Source organism: Chaetura pelagica, unplaced genomic scaffold (assembly GCF_000747805.2).
Source record: "Chaetura pelagica isolate M959 unplaced genomic scaffold, ChaPel_1.0 scaffold138, whole genome shotgun sequence".
Taxonomy (NCBI): Eukaryota; Metazoa; Chordata; class Aves; order Apodiformes; family Apodidae; genus Chaetura; species Chaetura pelagica.
The window spans coordinates 1577801-1603153 of NW_009954215.1; the positions used below are offsets into that span (position 1 = coordinate 1577801).

At 33.8% G+C, this 25353-nt stretch overlaps 1 protein-coding gene across 1 annotated transcript in view; it reads right to left on the minus strand.

Annotated features, from left to right (window-relative positions):
- Positions 1 to 25353, minus strand: part of SNX29 (sorting nexin 29) — a gene marked incomplete at its 5' end in the record, with an annotated part of 96981 nt that overhangs the window by 25552 nt on the left and 46076 nt on the right. Inside the window, 3 exons of the mRNA XM_010003288.1 lie at positions 13136 to 13276; positions 23033 to 23114; positions 24092 to 24147. Of these exons, the coding sequence (XP_010001590.1) occupies positions 13136 to 13276; positions 23033 to 23114; positions 24092 to 24147 (279 nt within the window). The remainder of the gene's footprint in view (positions 1 to 13135; positions 13277 to 23032; positions 23115 to 24091; positions 24148 to 25353) is intronic.

Consider the following 25353-nt stretch of genomic DNA (forward strand, 5'->3'; position numbering starts at 1 on the left):
TAGTCTCCTTTTTAGGAAAATAAATGCACCTATGTGTAGATAGAGTAACCACTAAATAAATGCAAACTTTCAAGATCTCACTGAAGAGATACTCTGCTAATGTGGTTGAAAAAGGAGATCTGCTCTCAAAAATATGAACAGGTGTTATTACAAAAATCAAAGATATTTTCAGAAATTCAGTTAAGAAAAACGTATAGAAGAAACTGAATTAGTAAAATGAATAAATAGCAGGTGTTGCCTCTAACAAGGTAAAAGAACTTGTGTCTTAAATCATCAAGACAGACACTTGAACAGCTGGGATCTGAATCACAATGAAGATCTTTTCTTTGCCTCATAAATGCTTCTTTTTATTTGCAGGAATGTTTTATGAATTCTCCCTGCCAGTAAGTTCTTTCAAGTTTGGCTATAAAAATAAAGTTTTAATAATTGTGGCACTCATTTTTTTTCCAAAGCACATAGCACATACCAAAAATGGCACTAAACCCAGCATTGTACATATTTGGTACCAATACGTTCAAGTGCTGAAACTGTTTATAGGACACAAATTACTGATAATTTGAAATTATTAAAGAAGAAATCAGACTGTTCTATATTAAATTCCCCTCAATTTTTATGAAACATACTAGATCCTTCCATAACCAATTAGGGAGCATATGTTTTATGCATTCTTCTGAGTCAGGCCCTAGCTACTGCTTCTACAGATTTCTACATGTAGACATTTGAGTAATTGGCTACAATCTTACTCATTTTTAAACCAAAAGGCAATGCTAACAGTCCCTTTTAGGTCTTGTAACCACGTCTAGTGGTAGATTGAATGATCCCACCAAATTTGAATTTGAAGAAGGCAGGAACTCTGCTTTCAAGATTTGAGATTTCTTGTCAATTCAAAAGCTAAACTCTTTTGATCCTTATATCTTTAGTGTAGGGGATTTTTACAGACAGCTACTACCACTCTTTGTAATGATGCTGAAATTACCTTATAGTACTTGAAAAGCAGCTCCAATCTGATGGAAGAGAAAGGCTCACACATTCAGCACCACCCAGTTTAACAATCCACTAAAGCATAGAAGAGGAACTAGTATATGCCGGTATATGTTGCCTACAATCATAATCCGAATCCCTTACAAATTGATTAAGAAGTTCCCTTTCCCTGTTAAAACAAAGAGTACTGCAGAGAGAGGGGCTCAGTTACATTAAAAACTTGGACAGATTCTGATACACATCTGAGGGTATCTTGGCCACACGTAGCAACCATTTATCCAAAGTAAAATTACACTGTAAAAAAACTGTTAACTGAGACTTAACATACCAGCATTCACCTTCAATTTGTAGGCATATTTTCTGAAAAATAAGGCTCTTAGTGTTTCTGCATAAACTAGTCAAAGCTATTGCAACAGTGTATACTTTTGATTAGGAGTCCACCAAATTTCAATTAACTGCTTCAGATTGCAGAAGGATGAACACAAATTTGGAAAAATATTTTTAATCTTAAATTAATGTGTCCCAAAATATTTAATGAAATTCTTTCTGACTGAGAATTTGCCAAATTTCTGCCCATAGCAATAAGCTAATATCAAATTACAAAACTCTAAAAATTAAAATACATCATTGAAATCTTACAGACTCTCAACAGATGTTTTAAGCTCTAAAACTAACAAGTAGAGTCTGATGCAGCATATTCCATGTTGCAGTGCTTTGCAGTTCTTCATTACAGGCCAAGTTCATCCCAACTTGCAGTTTCTTTTGTTTCATACAAGTACTTGGTCTTTCAAACAACTGTTAGGATGGTAGACGGTAAAACATTGATATATTCAATATTAATGGAACAGCTCACCGAAGATGTTTCAAATACTTTCCCTGAGCTGTTGGAAATGGTATGATTGCCATGGTTACCTGCCATGATTTCGGGACAGATAAAATGCCTTTATATTCTGAGTTTGGTGCTGTTGCAATCAAAATAAAATGCACTGCTTCTGATGTTCTACTCATCATTTATCATTTTACTAACCTCCTACTGTTTGCACTTGGGGAAAAAAACCCAACACAAAATCAAACAACAAAACAGCTCAGGGCTCTATCCAACTCAATTAAAATAAAAGCAAATATGGCTCTGGACTTTAATGAGAGCTGTACCAGTCTCTGACACCATACAATGCAGCCCATTCTAAATAAATCTGATAACAGTGCTACTCAAAAAATAAACCTGCAAATGCAGAAATAAGCACATGTTATCCTGGCACAGCCTTATGTTTTTCACCATCTTGGACAACCAGTCTTAGCAAAATTATTAAATCAGGTTTTTTCTATTTACAAAACGCCTACTTGAAAACCTCAAAATGAAGCTGGAAATCAGAAGCTGAAATAGGAATTAATTAAACATTCAACTGCTGACTCATTCTCATGGTTTTGTGATTAAAACTCAGTTAGATAGCAAGTCTTAATTTTTTACAGGCTAAATGACACCTTTGCACAGGTGACAATAAAACATGACTTGAATACACCCATCCTTCAGTAACTACTGCATCATGAACAGTATTACAGAGGTACAGTTTCCACCACTAACTATACCAACTACTACCATATTATATGAAAACCATGTCAAAATTACTTAAACTACATGAGTTTAAAACTTCCATCCTACTTGTACTGCCAGTTTCTGCATGGCAGAATCAGGCTAGAGTTGTACAACAAAACAAGGACATACAGTACATGAAATTGCTATTTTTCCTATCCCACTGTGAGAATTTTTTGTCCATTTACTGTTCAGTGGAACAAACAGGAATTTAAGATGATGAGATACAAAGAAGAAATCAAGGAACTGTCAGTTTTGAAAAGAAATCTATCTTTCTTTAAACAGGGACTTACTGCACAATTGCAATGATCAGTTGATGTTTCTCTACTAAAATAGTTGATGTATTTAAATTTCCAACTATGGGTTCATTTTGATAATACCAGAAATTAATGCTTTTAGAGACAGCCATGTGAAAAAGATTGCTCCAGAACTACCCAGCAGCAGATACACTAGGGATGAGCTATGGCTCTGTCAATGCCCTGAGTGGGGCACAAATTTATGTGGACAACTGCAACATTTTCATTAGCATTTTTCATTTTGAGACTTGAGGCATCTCCTGTAATACTATGCTGAGTGCTCAGCAGAGCCTACATCTTCAGTTAGGAAATGGTTCCTTGGCAGCTGTGCCAGCCTTCTCAGGTCACCATAACAGCTGCAAGCTCAATCTCTGTCTCATAAATATGGTTTTTATTCAAATGTTAAATTTTGATCAAAGTCTTACCTTTTCTTTTGAGTAAGAGGGCAACATATCTATCACAGCATTACAGCCAATAAGGTTTATAGTCATACTTAGGTTTTGTCCATGCTTTCTTAGAATACAGTGCTGCTATATAGCATCCTCTAAGCAAGTCCAGAGCACAAGCATGTTGACACAAAAAAGCATGTAGTCCCTGAGCTGCATGAAAACAACAGATAATCCCACTCTGATAAATTCTTCTTCTGTGTAATAAACCTCAGTCAGACTGTTTTGTATCTCTCTAATTTGGCTAAGACATTTACAGAATCCTGGAACCACATAAGTTACTTAAGATCCCTGGCATTTTCAAGGTAGCAGTATCACCCATCCAAAAGGTAAACTTTCTAAAAACTCTGAGAAAAAAATGCCAAAAATTAATAAATATATCAACAGGAAAAAAAAAATAAATTTGAGAATAAAACTAAACCTGATCTTTTTTTAGTGTTGTGTTTAATGCTATTGTTAGAAGAAAACTCAATTAGTAATGTTATGCTAACAACATCCAGTGTCATCTAAATATTTTGTTATTTAAAGATATAAATGCCAACCATGTGTCAACTTGTCAAATGGTCAGAAATCAACTGTTTAATTAAAAAGCTTCAATAGAAAACTGCAGCGTCTAGCAAGACCCCTAGGGTTTATCTTTTCCTCAGCTATTGAACAGGGGAATTCTATTTCTGTATTCTCCTCAGATTAGGTATTGTCAGTCCACTCTTTATTGCTTTTCAGGAGATTCTGGAAACTATCAGAACAGTTCATGAAACCGAGATCCATTTTTTCACTAGCTTGTATTACAGTAATAACTATGAACCATGTTAGTTAAAATGGGTCTCAGTTCAGTGCTTCTCCCCAAAACTGCAGTTTTCTTTCTTTATTTCTTTATTTTACTAGGTTTGAAAATGCCCTGAAGACCAATAAAGAGAGACTCTACATTTAAAACAACAAAAAAACCAGTCCCAAAAACACAGTAAAGAGCCAAACCCACAATCAACTTAACAAAAAAAATTACAACTTCTCTTTTACCCTCTCAGCAAGTGAAAGTCATTGCTTTCAAAATTTCCCACCAAGTTTAGTAACAATTGTTTCCTACCACATTTCAGTAAATATCTTCCCTTACCAGTAAAAACCTTTAAGCAGAACTTAACGCCACTTGTCTTGGATGTTTACAAACATGGCTTGTAGATGGTTTTTCAAACTTGAATCCCACTCAAAGGACTAGATGCTGCTTTAACAGAAATTGTATTTAGATACACTCTGATAGGATTATTATTTTTTCTAAAATAAAAATCGAATGAATGAGGAACACTGGTATCAAGTGCCCACTATTTAGAGTGCCTTCATGTAAAGATATTTTACATTGTACAACAAGGAAAACCAGATTTTTCAGGTAGGAAGAGTCTCTAGCATCACACATGATCTGAAGTACTCCCCTTCTATAAAAATTAACATTAAATATGTCTAGTACTAGCAATTGCCCAAAAAGCTGTAGGGCCATCAAGGCCAGAATTTGCCAATATTTATAAAACAATATATTTTAGGGGAAAAATAGAATCAAGCAGAATGATTGGTACAGAAAGACAGAGAGATGTGGGTAAAAACTCATATTCACAGAAAGGAGGTCTTAGTTTTATTTCTGTAATCAAGTGCCCTGTTAAATTCTCCCTGAACGGAAATGTATTACTTCAAGTAACTTAGTAATTCAGCATCACCATCACAGTAAGAAATAAATTTAGAAAATTATTTTTATTTTTTCATTTTATACCAGGAAGCTACTAGAATACCTAAATAATGCATGAGTTGTTATAAAACTGCAATATTTTTATCTAGCAGTTGTCCAAGCAGCAAGTAAATTACATTACTTTCTTATTTTTCCCCCCATAATGTCATGATATAAAGCAATACCACCTAAACTGTGCCTATGGGCTCTATCTCAAATAATTTGCTAGAATATATTGCTTCTCCTAAGTACAGGATTACAAGAGATGAAAAAATGCAAATGCCTCGACAAGCAAAATTTTGTTTTGTAGACCCTAAATATTCAGTGTTTCTTCTTCCTAAACTTCAACAGCAATGAACAGCAAGTTTTGGCATTTTCTTTTAAAAAAGAGTCGATTCACTATTTTCATTAAATGTTACACTTCAGTATCACATGAACACATTAATTCAGTGAGACACTCTGAAAAAGACGGAGAAGTACAAGCTGGCAAACTACCTTTTAAATTAAACTACTGAAATGTAAACATACTACTCTGCACTGCTCTAGCATTAACCTTCATGCTGAGCTTCAGGTAACCCAGACATTTCATACTACAGAACGTGAAGATGAAGTGTTTGCTATAAAGTATTTGTAATAGGAAAGCCAACCAATTCCTACTGACTTATTTCTCTTCTCTTAGATAGCAGTATGACAGAAAATGGAAATGAAGAACTGAATGCTCTTTTCTAAGTCGTATATACATAAAACATCTACTGCAGTCTCCTCCAGTTGAAAACCCAGAGGATCTGGATTCAAATTCTGTAATACTCTGTAGTCCCCCTTAGTGCGCAGGTGACAGTGACAGAAAAGAGGTGTGCTGCGACTAGAACTGTTAATAATTATGCCAAATGTGAAATTATTTTTATTTCTACCTGAAATACTGGTACTTCAATGAAGCTTTTTATTTGAAAACTAGGCTGTATTAATTTAATCTCAATGGTTATTTAAAGCTCATACTTCTTTGAGAAATAACTTTCCAGTTATGAAGTAACAGGGTGAACTTAAAGGTCAAAGTTTCTTGGATGGCTTTAGAATACCATAAAAAAACAATGGTAAAGAATTAATGCTTATGGCTATACATGTAAGATTAACTTGAGCTCATTTCCCAATTTGAACACAAGTGGATCCCTTTCTTTTCCTTTTAACCACACTAGAGCATAAGCATGTTTGTCAAATTTATATTAGCTACAGTTTCTCCTAATTTCTACAAAACAAAACAGCATACGAAGATAGCTCAATATATATATATATTGTCAAGTCCACTAAGAGGGTTGAAAATTAAAATCTACTCACTTCGAAAATCAAGCATAATAGAGAATTTAAGCATCTATATTACATCTTCCAAAAATCAAATTAAGTAAGCATTAATGGAAGCGATTCTTAACTTAAAATTTTTAATAGATAACCTAAGGATTTATATTTCCAGAGCTTTTCTCCTTTAATAACTGTATAGCATTTCTGAAACATCAGAGCATCATAATTTTCTACTAATTCCACTTGAAGACATTAGATATCAAAGATTAGTAAGAAGAAATATTATTTAGCCCACTGCCCAAAGGCAATAAATAGAAGTTTCTCTTTCTTCTCTGCTTTCTAAGTCACAGTTCCCTCTGACAGTATGACCTTGACAAACTAACCAAAGGAAGATAGTTTCTGTGAGCTCTAAACCCCATAAAATACAAAGGCGCATACATCTGGACTTCTGATTCTAATGGAAATGAAACACATACTTAAATTTTAGGATGTCCTGAAAGACTCTGCTGAATCAGGACACAAAACCAGCCAAGTCTAAAATGAAAATTACTTTCTTTCTTAAGATTACTTCTGAATCATCCTCTTTCTAGCATTGCATATTTCTTCTGTTATTGCCTATGTACTAGTTAAACAGGAATTAGTACACCTCCTATTCTAAAATCCGTATTTCAAACACTTCCCATACATTAACTATTACCATCACATTTGCCACATGTCAATAAAATGTACATTGGATATATGCATGCAACTCATGAATTAATTCCTTGAAACCATGAACTTGATTTCCCTTCTCAGTCTAGAATTACTGGTTGTGTTATTAATGCGATGGGGTAGGATATTTATCAAAATAGTAGTGAAGTTGGAAAAAGTATGACCACGGAGCCTTCCCCAGACCTGAAAGATGCAGGAAGTTTCACACCTTCTGTTAGTTCTGAATGCTCATCTGTGAGTCTATCATCACACAGAGTTTCATAGGATCACAACAGTAAAATACATCCTGTGTTCATGTATGTGTACAAACTATGCAATGTTCTGAGGGTAGAACAATAAACACTGAATTTTGAACTCATGTTCTATGTTGCAAATATGACTGTGGTAAACACATGGGTCTTTACTTGAGGAAAACTACTATTTATTAAACAGTAGCTATCCTGGCAGGAAAAAAAAAAAAATGGCAGCCGTCTACACTACCAACTCAATGGCAGGATTTCCACTGACATGAAAGGGCATCAGTCCTTGGTGAACAGAACTTGCAGAATGAGAAGATACATTCCAGAAGCCAACTTTACAGATATCCTAAATGCTGTCTTTGATGTTATCATATCATAGGTGTACACTTGTGCATATATGTATATACAAACAGATCTCTTTTAAGATACATACATATATTTTAAAACTTCTAAAATTATTACATACACAAAATAATCCACAATTTAGTTTAGGCACTGATAGGTGAGACGGATACATTTACTTTATTGAGCTAACATTCAGGCATGAAACAACTCACAGACTTCAGATGCTTGGGCTAAAAATTGTGAATATTCTTGTTTTCAACATTTCCTCCTAGACAGAAAACTTATGTTAGATTTCTGTATTGTTCCTCCTACGCAGCTGAGGAGTCACACCAAAGTCACTCTGTTCTAATCTCAGAAAGTGCTGTGTATTCTTTCCAAATGGGGTATCCGATGTTTTAAAGGAAAGCAAAGGATCCTGTGCAGTCAAGTCAGCACGCAGTGGAAAGTTACCTTATTCAATTTCTACACACTTAGACAATCACTGAACTCACATCTGTAGAAGCAAAGAACCATTTCTATTTTCATATGTCCTCTACTGGGACGTATCAAGAAAAAATACACTTACAAGAGGATACATAATTAGATATTTACTCTGTTAGTAAAATCCATTCTTTACGTGTTATAATCTGCCCAATGCAAAAGTAGCAACAGATTTTAAGGATACTGCAATAATAAAAAATTTAGAATATTATGTATTTTTACTTAATCATTATTTCAAAAGAAGTGAGACACCAACACAGCACCAACAAAGGTTCAGAAGCTAAATGTAAGGACTCATCTTAAGTGAAAAAAATAAGCTATATTTCCATGCAAAACCATATCAAGTATTAATCATCTTATGAAACTTCTCTTCTTAAGCTTCACATAACTTGGCCCACTCTAGACCTAGAGTGTGCTCATGGAACTAAACCAGTCCTCTGGACCTTAGGAACCTGGCAGGAAGGCAGCAGTCACAAAGACTTAAACTGTGATAATGGAAGTATGAACTCAAAAGATCCAAAGTACCTGAAGGCTTGCTAAAAGGCAAAAATCTATTTCATGCAAAAAAATCAATGTTTGAAGTGACAAGTCTTAGTATATACACCTGCATATAAAAATCTTAAACCACAAACCAGGCTGGTAGATGGGGAGCGTGTCTTAAAATTACAAAAAGAAACAGTTCAAGTGTTAAAAATACAGTTCAAATTTTGAAGTTTTAAATCATATCATCTGCAGTTTAAAAAGGAAGTACAAAAATATACGCGTATACGACATTTCTCCTATAAATGCAACAAAAGAGAACAAACAGGTTTCTTGTTTTCACTCAAACAAAACTGAAGGAACAACACTTATTCTTACAAGGACTACGTACAAAGATTTTTAAGAACTATTACCTACCAGCACTCAAAGATCATCAGTAGAAAATATACAGCATAGGGACTAGTTTATATGAAACCTAATATATGGAGTCTTGCAAGCACTATTGCTACATTTTCCTTCAGTAATGAAATTATCTGTTCTGACTTGATCCAAAGCAACATTTATAAATCAAATTATTCTTTTAATTGCTTTACATTAGTTCTAATTTAGTATATTCAAATGTTTCAACTGATCCACTGAAAATGAGATTACTAACCTGAAAGGCAAATACACACTCTACTTTGTAATTGAAAAAAGGCTACTTGTCCAAAGCAGTATTCTTTCCAGTTCTCTGTTAATTTTCTACTAATTGTTTTTTTGCATATTAAATGTATGTCTCCTAAACCATTAAAGCTAGTTTCTAATCCTATGTACCTAATTTGTTGAAAGATCATGAACATGAATTAAGATAAATTCTCCCAACTGAAAGCAAATAAGTGAAAGGCAAAAATACGTTTAAACTTAATAATTAGAATATAAATACTAGATTCTTAACCTATTGCTCTACAGTTGTTAAATACTTTCAGTTTTCACTGCTACTTGATGACAATACATATGCAATAATAAATACTTCTTTTTCTCACTTTAAAAAATCTTCATTCAGGTGAAATTCTGTTCTTTTTGTATTTTCCCGGTGTTAAACTCTGCATCTTTGCATTTCAACATATCCCTGATTTCTATTGCAGTAAACAGGAAAATTATGCATGAAAACTAATAGCTCTCAATAATTTTTTTACACTCTTCTAGTCAAGTTCCAATATTTTGCACAGCAAAACACTGTGATAGTATTTTGTGATTCTGCAGTAGTGGTTCTAGGTCATTCTGTAGAACATGGTGTTCTCTTATGGTGTTGGAGGTTCCCTCAATCTGAGACAGATAACTGAACATCAAATTTAGTGCGGGTATCAAGGGAGGTATCAGTGACAGCAAAACACTCTTCCATAGAATCACAGAATGGTTTGGGTTGGAAGGGATCTTAAAGATCATCTAGATCCAACCCCCTTGCATCGGCAGGGGAAGAAATTAATATAAATTAATATAAAATAAACAGATTTTGCATATTAAATATGAAAATGTTATTAAACGGGGTATGGCAAAATATATTAGGAAACCGAAATTCAAAGCTCTTGTGGGAGCTTGTTTATTGTGTTGCCAACACATTTTATGGATTGAATCAGTCATGGATAGGTTCAAATAGGCTTAAATATTATTGCATGCTTACATCAGTAAACTCAAACCTCAGATTCACGTATGCCATTAATCACAGTTAGGGACAGGCAAGCATGAAAAGCTACAGCCCACACATGTTCTGAGTGTGTTCAATGCCACTAAAACTCACAATCAGTGAATCACCTTCATTGGCCTCCCAGTACCAAACACACTGCATTGAACATTCAGCTACAGACCTGAATGATATAAAAGTACACACTGTTTTCCAAAAGCTGCAGAACAGCCATTTTTAGCCATTTCTACATGGAGGACTGGTTTTCCAATATGTTACTTGAGCATCTAGTAACACTGAGGATTTGTAAAGGATATTAAAATCATAGATCGATGCAAATTGAATGGAGATACTTTTGATAGAAGAATTGAGCTACTGAAACTGCTCTTTATGCACTGATTCAGATTGTACTGATTAATCTAAAAGTGGGAAGACAGCTGCAATTCTACTAAAAGAGTAAAACTAATATCAGAGAGGAAAAATAAAATATCTCTTGCAATCTAATAGCATATCTAAAAGGCAATGTGCTTTGGTAGCCTCTAAGGTAAAAAAACCAGTAGTGTTAGCAATATCTCTTCTAATGATTACTACCAAACACTTGCAAGTGTAACATCCTGCACAAATCCCTCATCCTAAACTGAACATTCCAAGTTCCAGGAGATATTGCCACATGAATTAATTAATTTTACAATGAATATTTAAACCTTCCAATTACTTCAGCTTGCTCTGCTATGGAAAGGAGGGCCATCTCTCAAGGTCATTAACCCATCTCAGTCACTCACACAGTGCAAAAATCTTCCAAGAGGCTACTAATATTTCTGCTGGGTCTGCAGTGTAATTGTTCCTGAAGCATATTCCACCATACTGCACAAACCCATGCATTATTCCTATATTCAATACATCCTATGACCTAGTACAGAAGAAAGCGCCACTAAAAGGCAAAAAACTGGCCTACACAATGTGCAATAAGCTCTTGTGTGACAAAGTGAGGGAAGCTCTTGCAAAGCTGATGTGAAAGTGCCACTTTGTGACCTAGAAGCTATTTACAGCAGGTAGCCAGAAGTCTAATCACTGATCAATTCCCATTATGCAACCGGCTTATGTCTCATCATAGGAGTCTTTCAGGAGTGCAATGGATGGCACCCACTTCTTACTGTAAAGAAAAGGTAACTTTTTCTGAGATCTGATAGGACAGGAAGTGATGGTGGTTCATGCAAGATTAAGGCAGAATTCTGGCCCAAAGCTAAAGCACTGAAAGAATAAGCCATGCAAATTTTTTTAATGAGTTCCTCAGCTGATAATTTTGTATGCATCAACTGTGCAACTGAAGTTGTAATTCAATTAGCATTTCAAGTAATTAAGGATGAAAGACTATCAAAAAAAGCTTAAAAGAAGGCTTTTGTAATTTACTGAAGTGGCTGGAACTCCACCACTTCAAAAAAAATTAGTTATGTAACAAAAAAGAAAAGACATTTCTTCTATTACAAAACTAGCCACTAACAATGAAATTAAAAATGCATGATCTTCTAAAAAAAAGTAGAAAAGCTCTCATAAGTACTTTCGTTTAGCAGGTTAGTAAGCAATGAACAACTATTAACTCTGGACTTTATAAAAGCAAACAGACCTACAGATTTTATTGATAAATTCCATATATATTTATAACACCTCCGCTTATTCCAGATACATTTCATATCACGTTTGCCAAGCTTACCCGCTCATTTTTACAGAACACTTGAAAAGCCATTTTAAGTCAGATCAGAGTTACTATCTTTAAACATTCACAATCCACATTCACTGACATCTGAAAGCCATTATGGAATGTATAAATATTAAAATTTTTCCCTCCTTTTTTTTTTTTTTAAAATATTACTTCATATGAATTACCAATGATGATTTACCTATCACAGGCAAAGCTGCAACAGATACAATTAGAACAATTCTGGCATTTCAGTGATACATGTATTTATGTGCTCATGAAGATCTGAGTATTTAAGTCATTACATCAGCTTTCACTTGATGACTACATTGATCACTATGGTTGGTGCTTCTTAGATACTCAATAAAAGAACTCAGTGATACTATGGCAACAAAAAAGTAAAAGGAGAAAATCCCATAGAAGAACTAACCAATTTGCTTAACATTAGGAATGCTGATTTTAGCACCCAGTGGTTTAGTACAGACATTTTTAGTCATAAGCATGATTTAAATCTCAAATATTTTACTTGTGATAATTTAATACTTTTTCAGATCATTCCTATACTGTAACAAAAAAACACTTTGATCACTTCTCAGTCCTCACTGGCTTTGTGATGTATACAGCAATGTGTATGTAACCTCTGGAACATTTTAAAGTTTTGGTGATTAAGGATTAAACTACATGATACTACATATTCACTGTATTTGTTGCAAAATCCCTGTATGATAGGAAAACACAGAAATTCCTCTTTTAAAATGGGACAGCTAAGACACAAACACACACATGGGATTTAAGCACTCAAATGATTTTTAAAAGATGGTTCAAAGAACTTACAACAGTTGGTGAGCAGCACAGAAAATTTTTAAAATTCAGTCTGATACTTTTTTAAATTTACAGAAATATTTAATTAATTACTAACCATTGTTATGCCCGCATTTATTGAAAAGAATGGAATAGATATTACATTATATATATACAGATGTTCAGTGCAGTTTGGGGGATTTTGTGCATTTGTCTACTGTGTATGTCATCTATATTTCATTTAATAAAAACCATTCTGTTTTCAGTCAGTGGGAAACCACATTAAATGCATTACTGTCTAGCAACTGTGAAAAATATTTCTGATAGTCACCCCTTTCTTTGTGTGTGTGGATAGGAAAGGTTTTTTCCCCAACTATTATTGATACTATGAGTTCTTTTAAGTACCTTGTTTCCAATGGCCTTTTTTGGTGGAAAGTTAAAAGTCCTCACTTGCTGGTATTTATTCTGTAATTTATGGTGCAAGTTTCTGAACTCTGCGTATCTTCGATAAACATTCCATTCATCATCCTTTATCCTAATATAAACCTGCAAAATACAGACATGGAAGGAAATAACTTAAAGACAAACCATTGAACTAATAAAGCTTCAGAGCTCAACACCTTCACATTCAGGATGCAGTGTACCAGGTGTTCCAGGATCATTCATCCATAGATATATCTGACTGTACATTTGCTCTTTCTGTTTTACAGGTCATTAATCTTACTCTCTCCCTTCTTTCTCCTCCTTTCCTCTCTTTTTACTATATTAATCAAAACAAACAGAGCTTGCTCATTTTAACATAACTCTGGGGCAACCATGGTAGTGCTTTTTGTTACCATGGTTTCCAACTTATTCTACTAGTCAGTGACCAAAGGAAAAAAATAATGCAATACCAATATAAAATTCATTTCTGTGTACTGAACACCATTTTTCAACTTTGTAAATTAGCTTTGTAGCATCAGAATTGCCAAACATAATTTCATCCAAAGTATGAAACTTAATTTACTTTCAAAAAAAAAATTACATTGAAAACTAAACTAGAAATTTTATTGTTTGTAAAATAAACACAGTGCATTCTTTCTGCTTGTACAGGACATTAAGTGTAATTTAACACAGCTGTAGTTTTTGTGATTCTGTTTTTGTTTCCCACTCGATTATTTCATGAGCATATTACCAATTACATGGTAAATATTCATGTTCTCTAGGAAAACTTCATGTATAAGTGAAACATGTTTACAGAAAGCTGAGGTTTCATTCATTACTAGGCAATAATTTTACAGAAATGAACCCACAGTTCAACAGAAAGCTGAAACAGCACAAGTCGTGAACCACAAACCAAGCATCAAAACTTAAGATGCAGAGTGACCTTTTCCTTAGTTTCTTCAGTAGAATCTGTAAGCTCATTCCTTCTCATGTGTGTGTTAATAATGTCAGTATTTTGCATCACAAGTTGAACTGGAATGGTACTGATGACACTGCACTGCCCTGCTTCTCTAACAGAATCTGGCAATTTAGTAAGTTGAAAGGCAAGTATCAGGAGAATATTTCAGTAAAAAAGCAACACCAACAACCCTGACATGAAGAGTGGGGAATAAAAGCTTTGGTGAACACTAGGAAAAAATGAAACTGAGATTTTGATGTGGCTGACTGAAATATTAACACAGTCCTTCTCCCCTAGATTAGCTAAGACCTTAAAATTTTACTAAGGAGTCATAGTATTTCAGAGATTCAGTGATGTCAAGTGAATGTTTTCTCCCAAAAAGCAGCCTGTGGAGACTTCCTTTGTTTTGGTCTGTAAGAAGCCCTCTTATCTCTACAGACACCTAGTTTCTCAAATTTACAGAAGGCTTCTCTCTTGCAACAAAACACAATATAACATGAAACTTCTGCCAGATTATATTTTATATTGTTATCATATATAATATTTCAATGTATTATAATAATATTTCACTGGAGTGAATATCCAGATATTCCTAATACTGGATTCTATTGAATAACAGGCATATTTTTTGTTACTATTGTACTTCATCATGTTTCACGATTATAACAAAAAATGAACACTATAATTCAAAACAACACATCTAAGATTACAAGAGATTCAGAGTATTGTGTGAATTGCAAATGTAAACAGAAATTCAATTAGTTTCAGTAACAAGAATTGAGACAGTGTAATGATGGAACCAGTAAAATAAGTCTGCAATGTGTATTCAGATTTCTTTATCATTTTGAAAATAAAGCCAGGATAAAGACAATTAAACACCAACAGGACCATTTATTTTTACAATTCAGCTTTTCCCCTAATTACAGCAGAATCTACCAACAAAACCTTGCATCTCCTTTACCTCTTGCCTTTGAATCTGCCAATTTAAATAATTATATATTGTATTAAATAATGCAATAAAATAAAACAATCAATTTCATGCCAGGTCCAAACTATAGCACTTGTAATGTCCCCAAATTATCTTCTAAACTACTAAAATTATCTTCCAAAAAACTGTGATCAATGTTGTCTTGTACCAGTCCTAGCAGTAAGGATAATTTCTTCTTTATTCTTACAAAAGTTATCTACTAAACAGCATAAAAAGACAACATCTTCTGCTATAACTAGAGCAGGAACATCAGGCACAAGACAGCGATTTTTACAAATTCAGTTGAGAATTACTGATGGAGACCTGTAAGTAGTAAGAGGAGACAAGATCACATCTGCATTAAAAATTCTCCTCAACTTCCTAACCCAGTTTATCATTTTTACTGCCTCCACTGTAAGTTTTCCTAAAAAAACAATAAAAAGCCCACACAAGAAACAAAACAAAAAAAAAACACCAACCAAACAAAAAAGCCCCAAACGAAACACTACAAAGCCCACCTGTTTAAGAATGTCTGTTAAAGTTTCTTTGTGCTAAAAAGAGGAGAAGAAACTGAAGAGAAAGAATTTCAGTGCTCTGAACTATGAAGCAAAACCTGTTAATCTCAATCAAATTTATCTTCTGATTCTCTAAATTTATTGAGTCTGCTGTTATAGACACTATAGAACCCTGGAATATTCATTACAACAACTGCCAAGTAATTACTAACTTAACATTTTGTCAAATTAATCTTGTAAACCATTATTATTTCCATAAAACAAAACTGCCAGTACTTTTTTAGAGTATTCTTAACATAATCCAAGAAAAATGACTGACTAGTCTTCCTGCAGAAAGAAGAAAATTGATCCATTTCAACCAGAGGTGCAGAGACATTCTGGGATCAGCTTCTGTAATTATTATCTGTTCTGTTTCTCAAATACTGGTTTATAACTATAATAAAGTTTAAAAATTCTTAAAACTAACTCAATATCAATGTAGATATTTATTTAGATTTTAGATTTATTTTTTTTCTAGATCTTTATTTTATTTTAGATCTAGTATTTAGGAGCACTACACTTAAAATGCATTGATCCAAAGTTACATTTTAATAACTAATTGTTTAGAGGAGATTGGAACTACCTTTTCTTCCCATGTTATACTGTGCTTTCCTGAGTGGAGTGGTGTATTTCACAATCTAGTTAGAAAGCTTTTATCAAAATTATTTCTGCACTCCAAATATATAGAAGTTAAAAGTATGAATCCAAAGGGGAAGTATATACTGAAAAAGCAAGAACCAGTTACATTTCTTGACTACAAGGCAATGAGATTCTGTTTAGAATACAAATTCAAGCTGAATTCTACAGTTACCTTTGAAGTGTGAGAAATGAATACAAATGCAAGTTATATTTTGGCACAGCTGCAAGACTACATTTATGGTTAAGTCCCCTCTTTGAAAATGATCCAATTTAAGAATTTCTGCATAATAAAAACAAATCAAACAATGAAACTTTTCAGCTGCGATATGAACAGCTTTTTGTGTGCCTTTCTTCATAGAGACATAACAAGAATTAGAGTGAACAAGCTTTTATCTTGCTAGGACCATTTTATCCACTTGCACAAAGACTACAAAAACTATATTTTGTTATGTTAAACCTTCAACTTTTTATATTTGGTTATAAAAATGAACAATTCAGTGTGAAATATGTAAGAGAATGCACACCAAAGAATGAACCTTTAAAACAGCCAGTATTGTTCTTTTAAGTAGAAAAACGTCATATATTTTAAGACTAAACACTTGATTACATACATGCAGAATAACGTTCACTGTGTTTCTCTAGTCCCAGTTCTATTTCTGTTCACCAAAACAGCACTAAAGTGACTGGACATTTAAGAACAAAAGCAGCCTATGCTTTTGCTGGATGGAATCCGTATCTTTCATAATGCAAATCGAATCAGCACACATGATTTCACTCAGTAATATAATTTGCTCGCTTTGACAGGGAAACATTACTTATAATACACAAATTAACACCAGTTCACACACATACACATTGAGCCGATACAGTCATTACAGTGCATGACAACCAGTGCAGTGAAAGAAGTTTCTGCAGAAAATATAGGTAAAATGACAGAACTGCTGGCTTTTTCTCCAAATAGAATATTTTGGGTGCTTTGGCCAGGGAAAGGAGAGTATCTCCCCAGTCAGTTTGTAAATAAGATAACTACTGTTTATTCTAGATATTTTTTGATAGAAATTATTTCATTCTTTCTGTAGCAGATATAAAGTAATTTGAAAGTTGAAAATCTACTTTTATTTTCCTGGTATTTTTTGCATCTCGATTAGCATTTCTAAAAGCACCTCAATGTATTAAGTAAAGAAATAATTTTAAACGTCTCTGAGTATCGATCGCATCTTTATATGCTCCCTCTATCCAAGATTTTTAGAAATTTTTATCCCTTACCTACTCCTATGCTGCTCTGACACATCCTGAGGTCCCATTATAGAAAAAGTGGGATACTCTCCTTTTTTTCTTACACACCCTTAAACCTCTCTCTTTCAGAATGTCATGAACCATATATTTCTCTCAAATTCTTAAGTGTCAGCCATTGGTAATTATAGCAACAAAAGGCAAGACTAGTGGTATTCGCTGTACATTTAACAAGAAAGCAGAATCCATATGTATGCAGAAAAGAACAAGACACTCTGCAGTTGAGAAATACGATAAAATAATATTATTGCAATAATCATCTTGTTTCACAGGCACCAAAGAAACTGCAACTAACTATCACCATCTAGAGGCAAAATGTAAATGATTTTATTTTTTAATCTGATCTGGATTCTGCCTATATCCCTATGAATACAGGGGATAAGAAAATATTTTCGGAAGGTAGAGTGACTGAGAAACATCTGCCTTACAAATGAGATTCACAAAAAATGGACATCAAACTGCCCAGATCATAAATAGCAGTAATCAGAAAGCAACTAATTAACTAGAAAACCCAAGATGTTTTAAGAGAAGAGGAGACTTTTGCTAGCATGACCCTGATATTTCAACTGTCTGTTTAAAGGACCAGGCTTTCTTAACTGCTACTTTATGCAAAATTTGTTAGTTGCTCCATATGTGGCTTGATCCTTTTAATGCTTATGACTAAACAGTTACTAACAGCCATCACAAACTTTGTCAGCGAAGAAACCTCAGAAGTTTCTTTTGGACTCAAAGTGGATAACTGTAATTGTTCTAAAGCTCTTGCTAGAAGATTTTGTTATGAAAATCCAGTCTGAGCTCCTGTCATGGCCCAGGTATTTAATCCAGTAAATAATCCTTATCATTTGTTGATTCATAATAAGGACATCAACTAGTCATATCATTAATCTTTCTACTCAGGTGCAAAATTAATTATACTAGTAATCTGTCAGCACTAATGAATGGCAAGATAGTAGTCAAGATACAAACCTGAAGCAAAAAAAGAGCTGAGCAAGGATAAAGAGAGAGGATGTGCTTCTGAAAACATAGAATGAACTTGCCAGGCACAGAAGATAAATACTAGTGGAAGGAAAGGTATCTCCTGGTCACACCTATTAATTCCATTTTAGGACTAAATGCTTCATTCTTAGCATAGCATTACAAGAGCAACTTATGCTTAGTTAATCCAACATCATGACCTCCAAGTATCTTCCACTGGACTGTTAGTGCAAGGCATACTGATTTCAATGGTTCAGAAAATTCATTGGTGATTTATGAAACACATTTTATTCAGTACACTTAAATATGAACAAAATATACGTTGGTATTTATCCAGAAAATTAGCCTATCTTCCATAATATTGATATGCAGGGATTTTCTGAGAAAAATGTCATGTATTTGTGTTTGGATTGATTTTCCTTTAATTTATTTAGCTCAATTATTTTCTAGACCCATGTATTCTTTCAATATTCACAAGCTCTATGGAAAGATGTGTTGCACCTCAATTATATGTTGTGGAGAAAATCACTGTCACTCACTAGTTTTGAAACTGCAAACAAGTAGTTTCAATAGATGCTCCAATTTGCATTTTGAAGCAGTTAAAAATCTCTGCATGTCTTTCATTATTTGAAAGATTGATACTGTATTCCCCTCTCAGTTGTCTTTTTTGCAGGCTGTGAATTTCTAATATGCTCCTCTAATGAAAAAGCTTCATTTTTCACTCACATTCTTTAGAGTTCTGATATATGTATTTTTGAGAGGACTCTAATTGCACACAGAAACTATACACAGCATAATAAGAGTTTCTGTTGTTCTATCCCTTTCCTAATTAATTTTCAACAACTTGATTTTTACATCTTCCTAAATCCTTTTTAAAATTTGTTTCATATTAACTACTTTCAAATGTTCAGGTATGCAAGCTAGAAGCTTTTATTTCACTCAAATTCACTCCTGATGAATTGCACATGGAGATTTATTCTTTGTTTGTTAAAGATGATCTTCTACTGGTATTTAATTTGAAAGAAGTTTTTTTCACTAAAATGTATACACCATCTAACTGTTCTAACATCCACTGAATGACATAACTCAATGGCTCTGTTACAGTAATTAGTTGGTGCTAACCTATGAGCACTGACCTACCTACTGCTCACAACTGTCCCCTTGATTTCAGTCATTCAAATGGAGCATAAAGTTTGGCTATGCTCCTGGACCTTGTTTTTACATTCTTAAGACTCATAACTAGTAAATGCTGCCAGCTGAACATTACTGCAAGAGTGCAGTGTAACTCTACAGTTACAGAGGTCCGATGAAACTTCCACATCTAATAGGATTAATTATAAAATGTTGCTTGCTTTCAGAAAAATAATACCTGCATTTTTTTAAGGACGGAAGATGTATTGATTTTGAATATGACATCTGAAACATGCCAAAATAAAGACATATAGCAACAAAAACACATACTTTGAAACACCCTGCAAAACAGCTACCTAGATTTGTTTCTTCTAATTCTTAAGAAGTATTTATATGTCCAGGGCAAAAGACGACAGACATTGTGGAATTGATAGCTTCATATTTTTCAAAACTATTTGAGGTCCTCTAAAACTCTTTCCACTCCCTTTTGGTCGCTTTGATGGCACATGATATGCAAGCAGTTTCTGATAGAAAATGCACATTTATGAGGATAAAGAGACAGAAGAGGAACAACAATTCTGAAGTGCATCAACAGTAATGTGACATAGCAAGTCTCCACTTGCACACTGTCTTCCCATCTCTATCAAACTAAATGCTCCAGAGCATTCCAAACCAGAAGGTCAATAAGGCTTCTCATAACAGGAGGCGACAGGAGGACAATCTCTTTAGCTTTCTAGTAACAGAAGAAATGCTGAAGAAACCAAGCCATGTTAGAAATACATTCACATTAACTGCATTTTGAAAAGCAATGTTCAAGGTTCATGCCCTTTTGGAGTATCTTCATTTGGCAGCAAGATCTTACCTTTATAGTATTGCAGATACCATCTAATTTTCAGGCAGGCTAAGCATCTTAAAGCTAATTTCCTTTTAGCTTTAAGTACAGTCATAAGGATTTAGCATATCTAAAAATTCTGCTACTCAAACCCAAAGTATTACATCTTGCCTATTCCAACTGGCATACCAGCTTTCTCCAAAATTCATTTGATGCCTTTTTCTCAGAATTAACCAGATCAACCAGGAGTCAGTTTTTATACCTCAAGTTCTGGTTACTCAAGCACTCAAAGAAATGTGAACTCCAAAAGATGTTGGTAGTAATCTAAACAATACCAACATCCTGCAATATTGCTACTTTCTTTTACACTAGATACATTACAAGCAATTTCTCATACAGCTGATACAAAGAGTTATGCATGAATTCTCATTTTCTGCCACTGGAGAAATAAATTACAAACATAAAAACTAATGTTTATTATTAATAAAAGGACTTTGATAAATTAGCTCAGTAATTTATCCCAAGGACTCCCAGTCCTTGTCTGTTCATAACATACTGGTAGTCTGGAAAATATCCTCTTCCACAGTTGCAACATTGAATCAAATTCCCTGTAATCAGGAGCACATGTTTTGGCAGAGATTTAAAAAGATAAATGCACAGTGCTGTTATTGAGGCTATTCTGAAGTTTTACAAACTCATTCTTTCCTAGTAGCTACAAAATGCAGAATATATATTCAACAAGCACATGACTACATATTTGATCTGAGGTATGGCAATCACTTCAAGTGTTTCATCAGTGCTCTCCTAGACTGTATCTCTATTAAGGAAAACAGGGTTTTTTTCACTTGCACAGTGGCAGAACAAGTTATTTGCTAGGCACATGCTCTTTCCAGTCATACGCCTGCTACTGAGATAAAAAACTGATAGGAATGCCATTCATGTATTTTCTTCCAGAAGGAAAGATCTGAGCAGGTACCAAGAACAAAGTTGAATAAGAATTATACAAGTTTTAGGTCAGTTCTACAGATAATGCCTGCTTGCTGTTTTTTCAATATTAAAAGACAAAGTCAAGCAAATACACAACTGTGCCATCATATTCTGTGCTGCTCTGTAATTGAAGGCAAACTAGTCCGACCACAGACATTGTGTCTATTTTAGACAGACACTTTTAACTCTCCATGTAACATACATCCCATAAACTGCTCGTGTGAGTAAATTATGAATAGAGCATCTTCAAAGAACTTGCAAATTTTTCAAATATATGTATTACTAAACGGAATTTTGCACCCTGTGGATGCTCAACATTATGAGTGTTTATTGTAGACAAAGAACTTCACAAAATTCTCCAAATTATTTTTGAAAATATAGAATTTTCAGTTTTTCAGAATCTTGCTATAATATTTTGCTCCATTTTTTCCTCAAGAGGCTCATCCTTCAATCACAAGTTTTGTTTTCTGTTGATGATGAGTAATGGATGAAGTCTATTAAAACCCACTCTGTAACAGGACAATGATAAATAGAAATATGGAGCAAAAGCACAGTCAAAAATTGAAACTAGAATTGAAAAAGCAAATACTAAAAATTGTTGATAAAAATTCAACTATATGAAATTCACACAAATTGTCCTTTATCAAATAGATATGTGCTTAAGCATTTTTCTTTAATTTCTTCTTCTTTTCTTTTTTTTCTGACCATTTAACCACTCAGGACCTCCAAAACAGCTGCCTGGTTTTTTTGGTTTTGTTTTTTTTTTAACAAAATGGCAGTAATAATGTTACTACTAAACTTAAGAACATTTAAGAACATTACAAAGACAGCACAGTTTCCCTCCCATTCCTTCATCTATCACAGCATCTCCTCTTACTAAAGAGCTGCCTGTAGCCAAACTCTTCGCTCATCAATTGCAACAATTGTTTTGATTCTCCTTTTCACTAACAAACCAAATGAGAAGGAAAACCCATGTGAGCCAGAGACCATCAGTAAACATACCTGTGAAATCCCTAGTTTAAGTTTACCTCTTATTCACAACTTACACAGAAAAGATTTTAGAGTGCATTTCTTTGTACTAAGTCTCCCACTGGAACATTTCATGCCTGTGATTTGATAAGAAATTATGTAAACTTTTCACATAAATATGAAAGAAATCTGGACCTGTGCATCCACATTGTGCATCGCTGTATCCACATAAGCTTTACCAATTGAGCTACTATAGTCCGGCACATCTGACTGTCAAAATTGAAATAGTTTATGTACACGCACATTGAAGAAGGCATTACTGATTGATATTGAAATGTTGTACTCCCTGGCCAATGTAGTCATCTTATTAGCATGCTTTTCAAGTATTAGGCTACTGAAAGCCAAACCTCAAAATAAGCTATTTGGATAATCAACACTATTCTAGGAATTAATATATATGAAGTTATGGCTGCTGTTCATTAAATGAAACTATACTGAGGTCTTTAAAATACTAAAATGTGCCATTTCAACCAGAAACTTCTACACAGAATCTAAGTGAAGATGTATCACATACCTGATAAACATGGAATGCATTAGCAGCTTTTCCACGCAAAAAAACTGAGGGAATCCAAACATTAATAAGAGCACGATTTGATCTGAGGAGGAGAGAGAAAAATTTCAAACAGGGAATCATATTTATGTATAACTATTACAAACAACTTCCTCCAGTGATTTAGATCAATGATCAAAGTGACTAATAAAGCAACTTTACATTTCAAATGGAGTATAAGGAAAATTGTAGTTCTGCCTAAACTTTTATATTCCCTGTATTTCAAAATGTTCCCTAAAATTAACATAACTGAAAAAGAGCACTGAAAATATTTTTTTGGTTTTTTGTTTTGTTGTGGGTTTTTTGTTAACAGCATGCATTTGTGAACATTAGATTATACACATGAAAAAAACCCCATTCATTTCAAGAAACTCAACATTTTGGTCCACAAAACTCAGAGAAAAAAAAAAAGCTCATTAAAAAGAGCACTGCACAACTATGGAGAAGCCACTTCCATCCACTCTTTGTAATTCATCTCCAAATTTCTGTGATTCATAGACATCAGCTACACTTTCACCCCCTCATCCACAAAAAGCTACATTCAATAGTCTGACTAATAAAGGCAACTCCAAATCATAGCACTCTAAAATCATCTGGGGGCTGACCAGCTGGGTTGTTTATGGAATTTTGTAGTACTATTACTAGGCATTTGTAGTACTATTCCTAGGAATTATTCTGTAAAAATGGGAAAATCCACCACATTACGAATACAACCTAGCATCTATCTAGCAACAGAAAACAGTAACTTTTTGGTGTTCTTTTTGGTGTTTTTGGTGAATACAAAACCTAGAGTACTGAAAGAGCAGTCCAACAGAATTGTCACAAATCTAAAGTCCCTGCATTAAATATCATTAAAAACTGCATGAGGGCACAGCCTGTGCCTCTTCAGACTGTCAAACAACAGAACATCATAGCTGAGAATTCAGTTATTGGAAATCATACAGGAAAAGCAAATTATTTGCTTAATTCTTCTTTGTAATAAAGACAGCACAAAGAAAAAAGTACATGTATTATGAAACTTACATTTCAAAATCTGACAAACTCTGGTCTTCAGATGTTTGACTCAAATCTCCAGGGACCTACATTTACAAACAGAAATAATTCACCGACACTGGTAATTATGCTTTCTATTAAGAAATCATAATGCTATAAGGAAATTAGAATTCAGCATTCAATTTTTAAAGGCCAACAAAAACTACTACTGAGAAAAAATAAAAGAAAAATAAACCATGGTGCAACATGATTATGAACATGTTCCTCATGTTAGAATTAGGTATAGTACAGTGAAGTAACAAATGGAAGTTTGTAAAAAACATGATTTTGAAAGGTGTAGAAAAGCCAGGAAAAAAACAAACAGAAAAAAACATCATTATAAGCATAAACGCATAATTATCTTATATTTGCCTCCATAAGTACAGTGTGCTAAAACAAAGTACATTTTGTGTATAAATAATTGAAGAGATTAAACATACAAAATCTAGCTATAGCTTTCTTTTACAACCAACTTTCCATTAAGAGAAAGACACATGATCATTGTGTTTTAGCTGTGATCTTACAAAACACTATATGGCTACACAAGTTCATACAGATGACAATGATAGACTAACACCTGCAGAATCAAAAGTGGTACAAGTTGTGAGAAAACAAGATGGAAAGAGCATTTAGAACTGAAAGTGTAACAACTTTTACCTTACTTTAAAGCTACTTAAACATAAAAGGATATCTTCTTACCTTTAAATACTGTAAAATGTAACACATAACCCAGAATTGTTACTGTGTATTGAGAAGTAAAACAGCTCAAAACTGTGAACTTCCAGAGAGGACTTTTACATTAAATAGTGGTTCGGTGTATCTCTATCATGTATGTTGAATGCATATTACTGTTTTTCAGAATATCTCCTACTTAAGAAACTTAAATATATATTATTGCTTATTGTAAAGCAATATATATTTATTTATTGCAAAGCAACATCAAATTTCAAAGGGAACTTAAGATAATCTACTTCCAGATCTTTTGACAGGCTAGTTCAAGATCTCCCAACAGACAAGACAAAATCCTCACTTTACTGTGAGGAACTGGAAAATGTTGCCCAGGAAGGCAGTGGCTGTCCCCTCCCTAGAGGTGTTCAAGAACAGATTGGACGGGGCTTTGAGCAACCTGGTCTAGTGGGAGGTGTCCCTACCCATGCAGGAGAGTTGGAAGTAGATGATCTTCAAGGTCCTTTCCAACACAAACCATTCTATGATTCTATCAATTTTGCTTTCCCAAGATTAAAGGAATATGG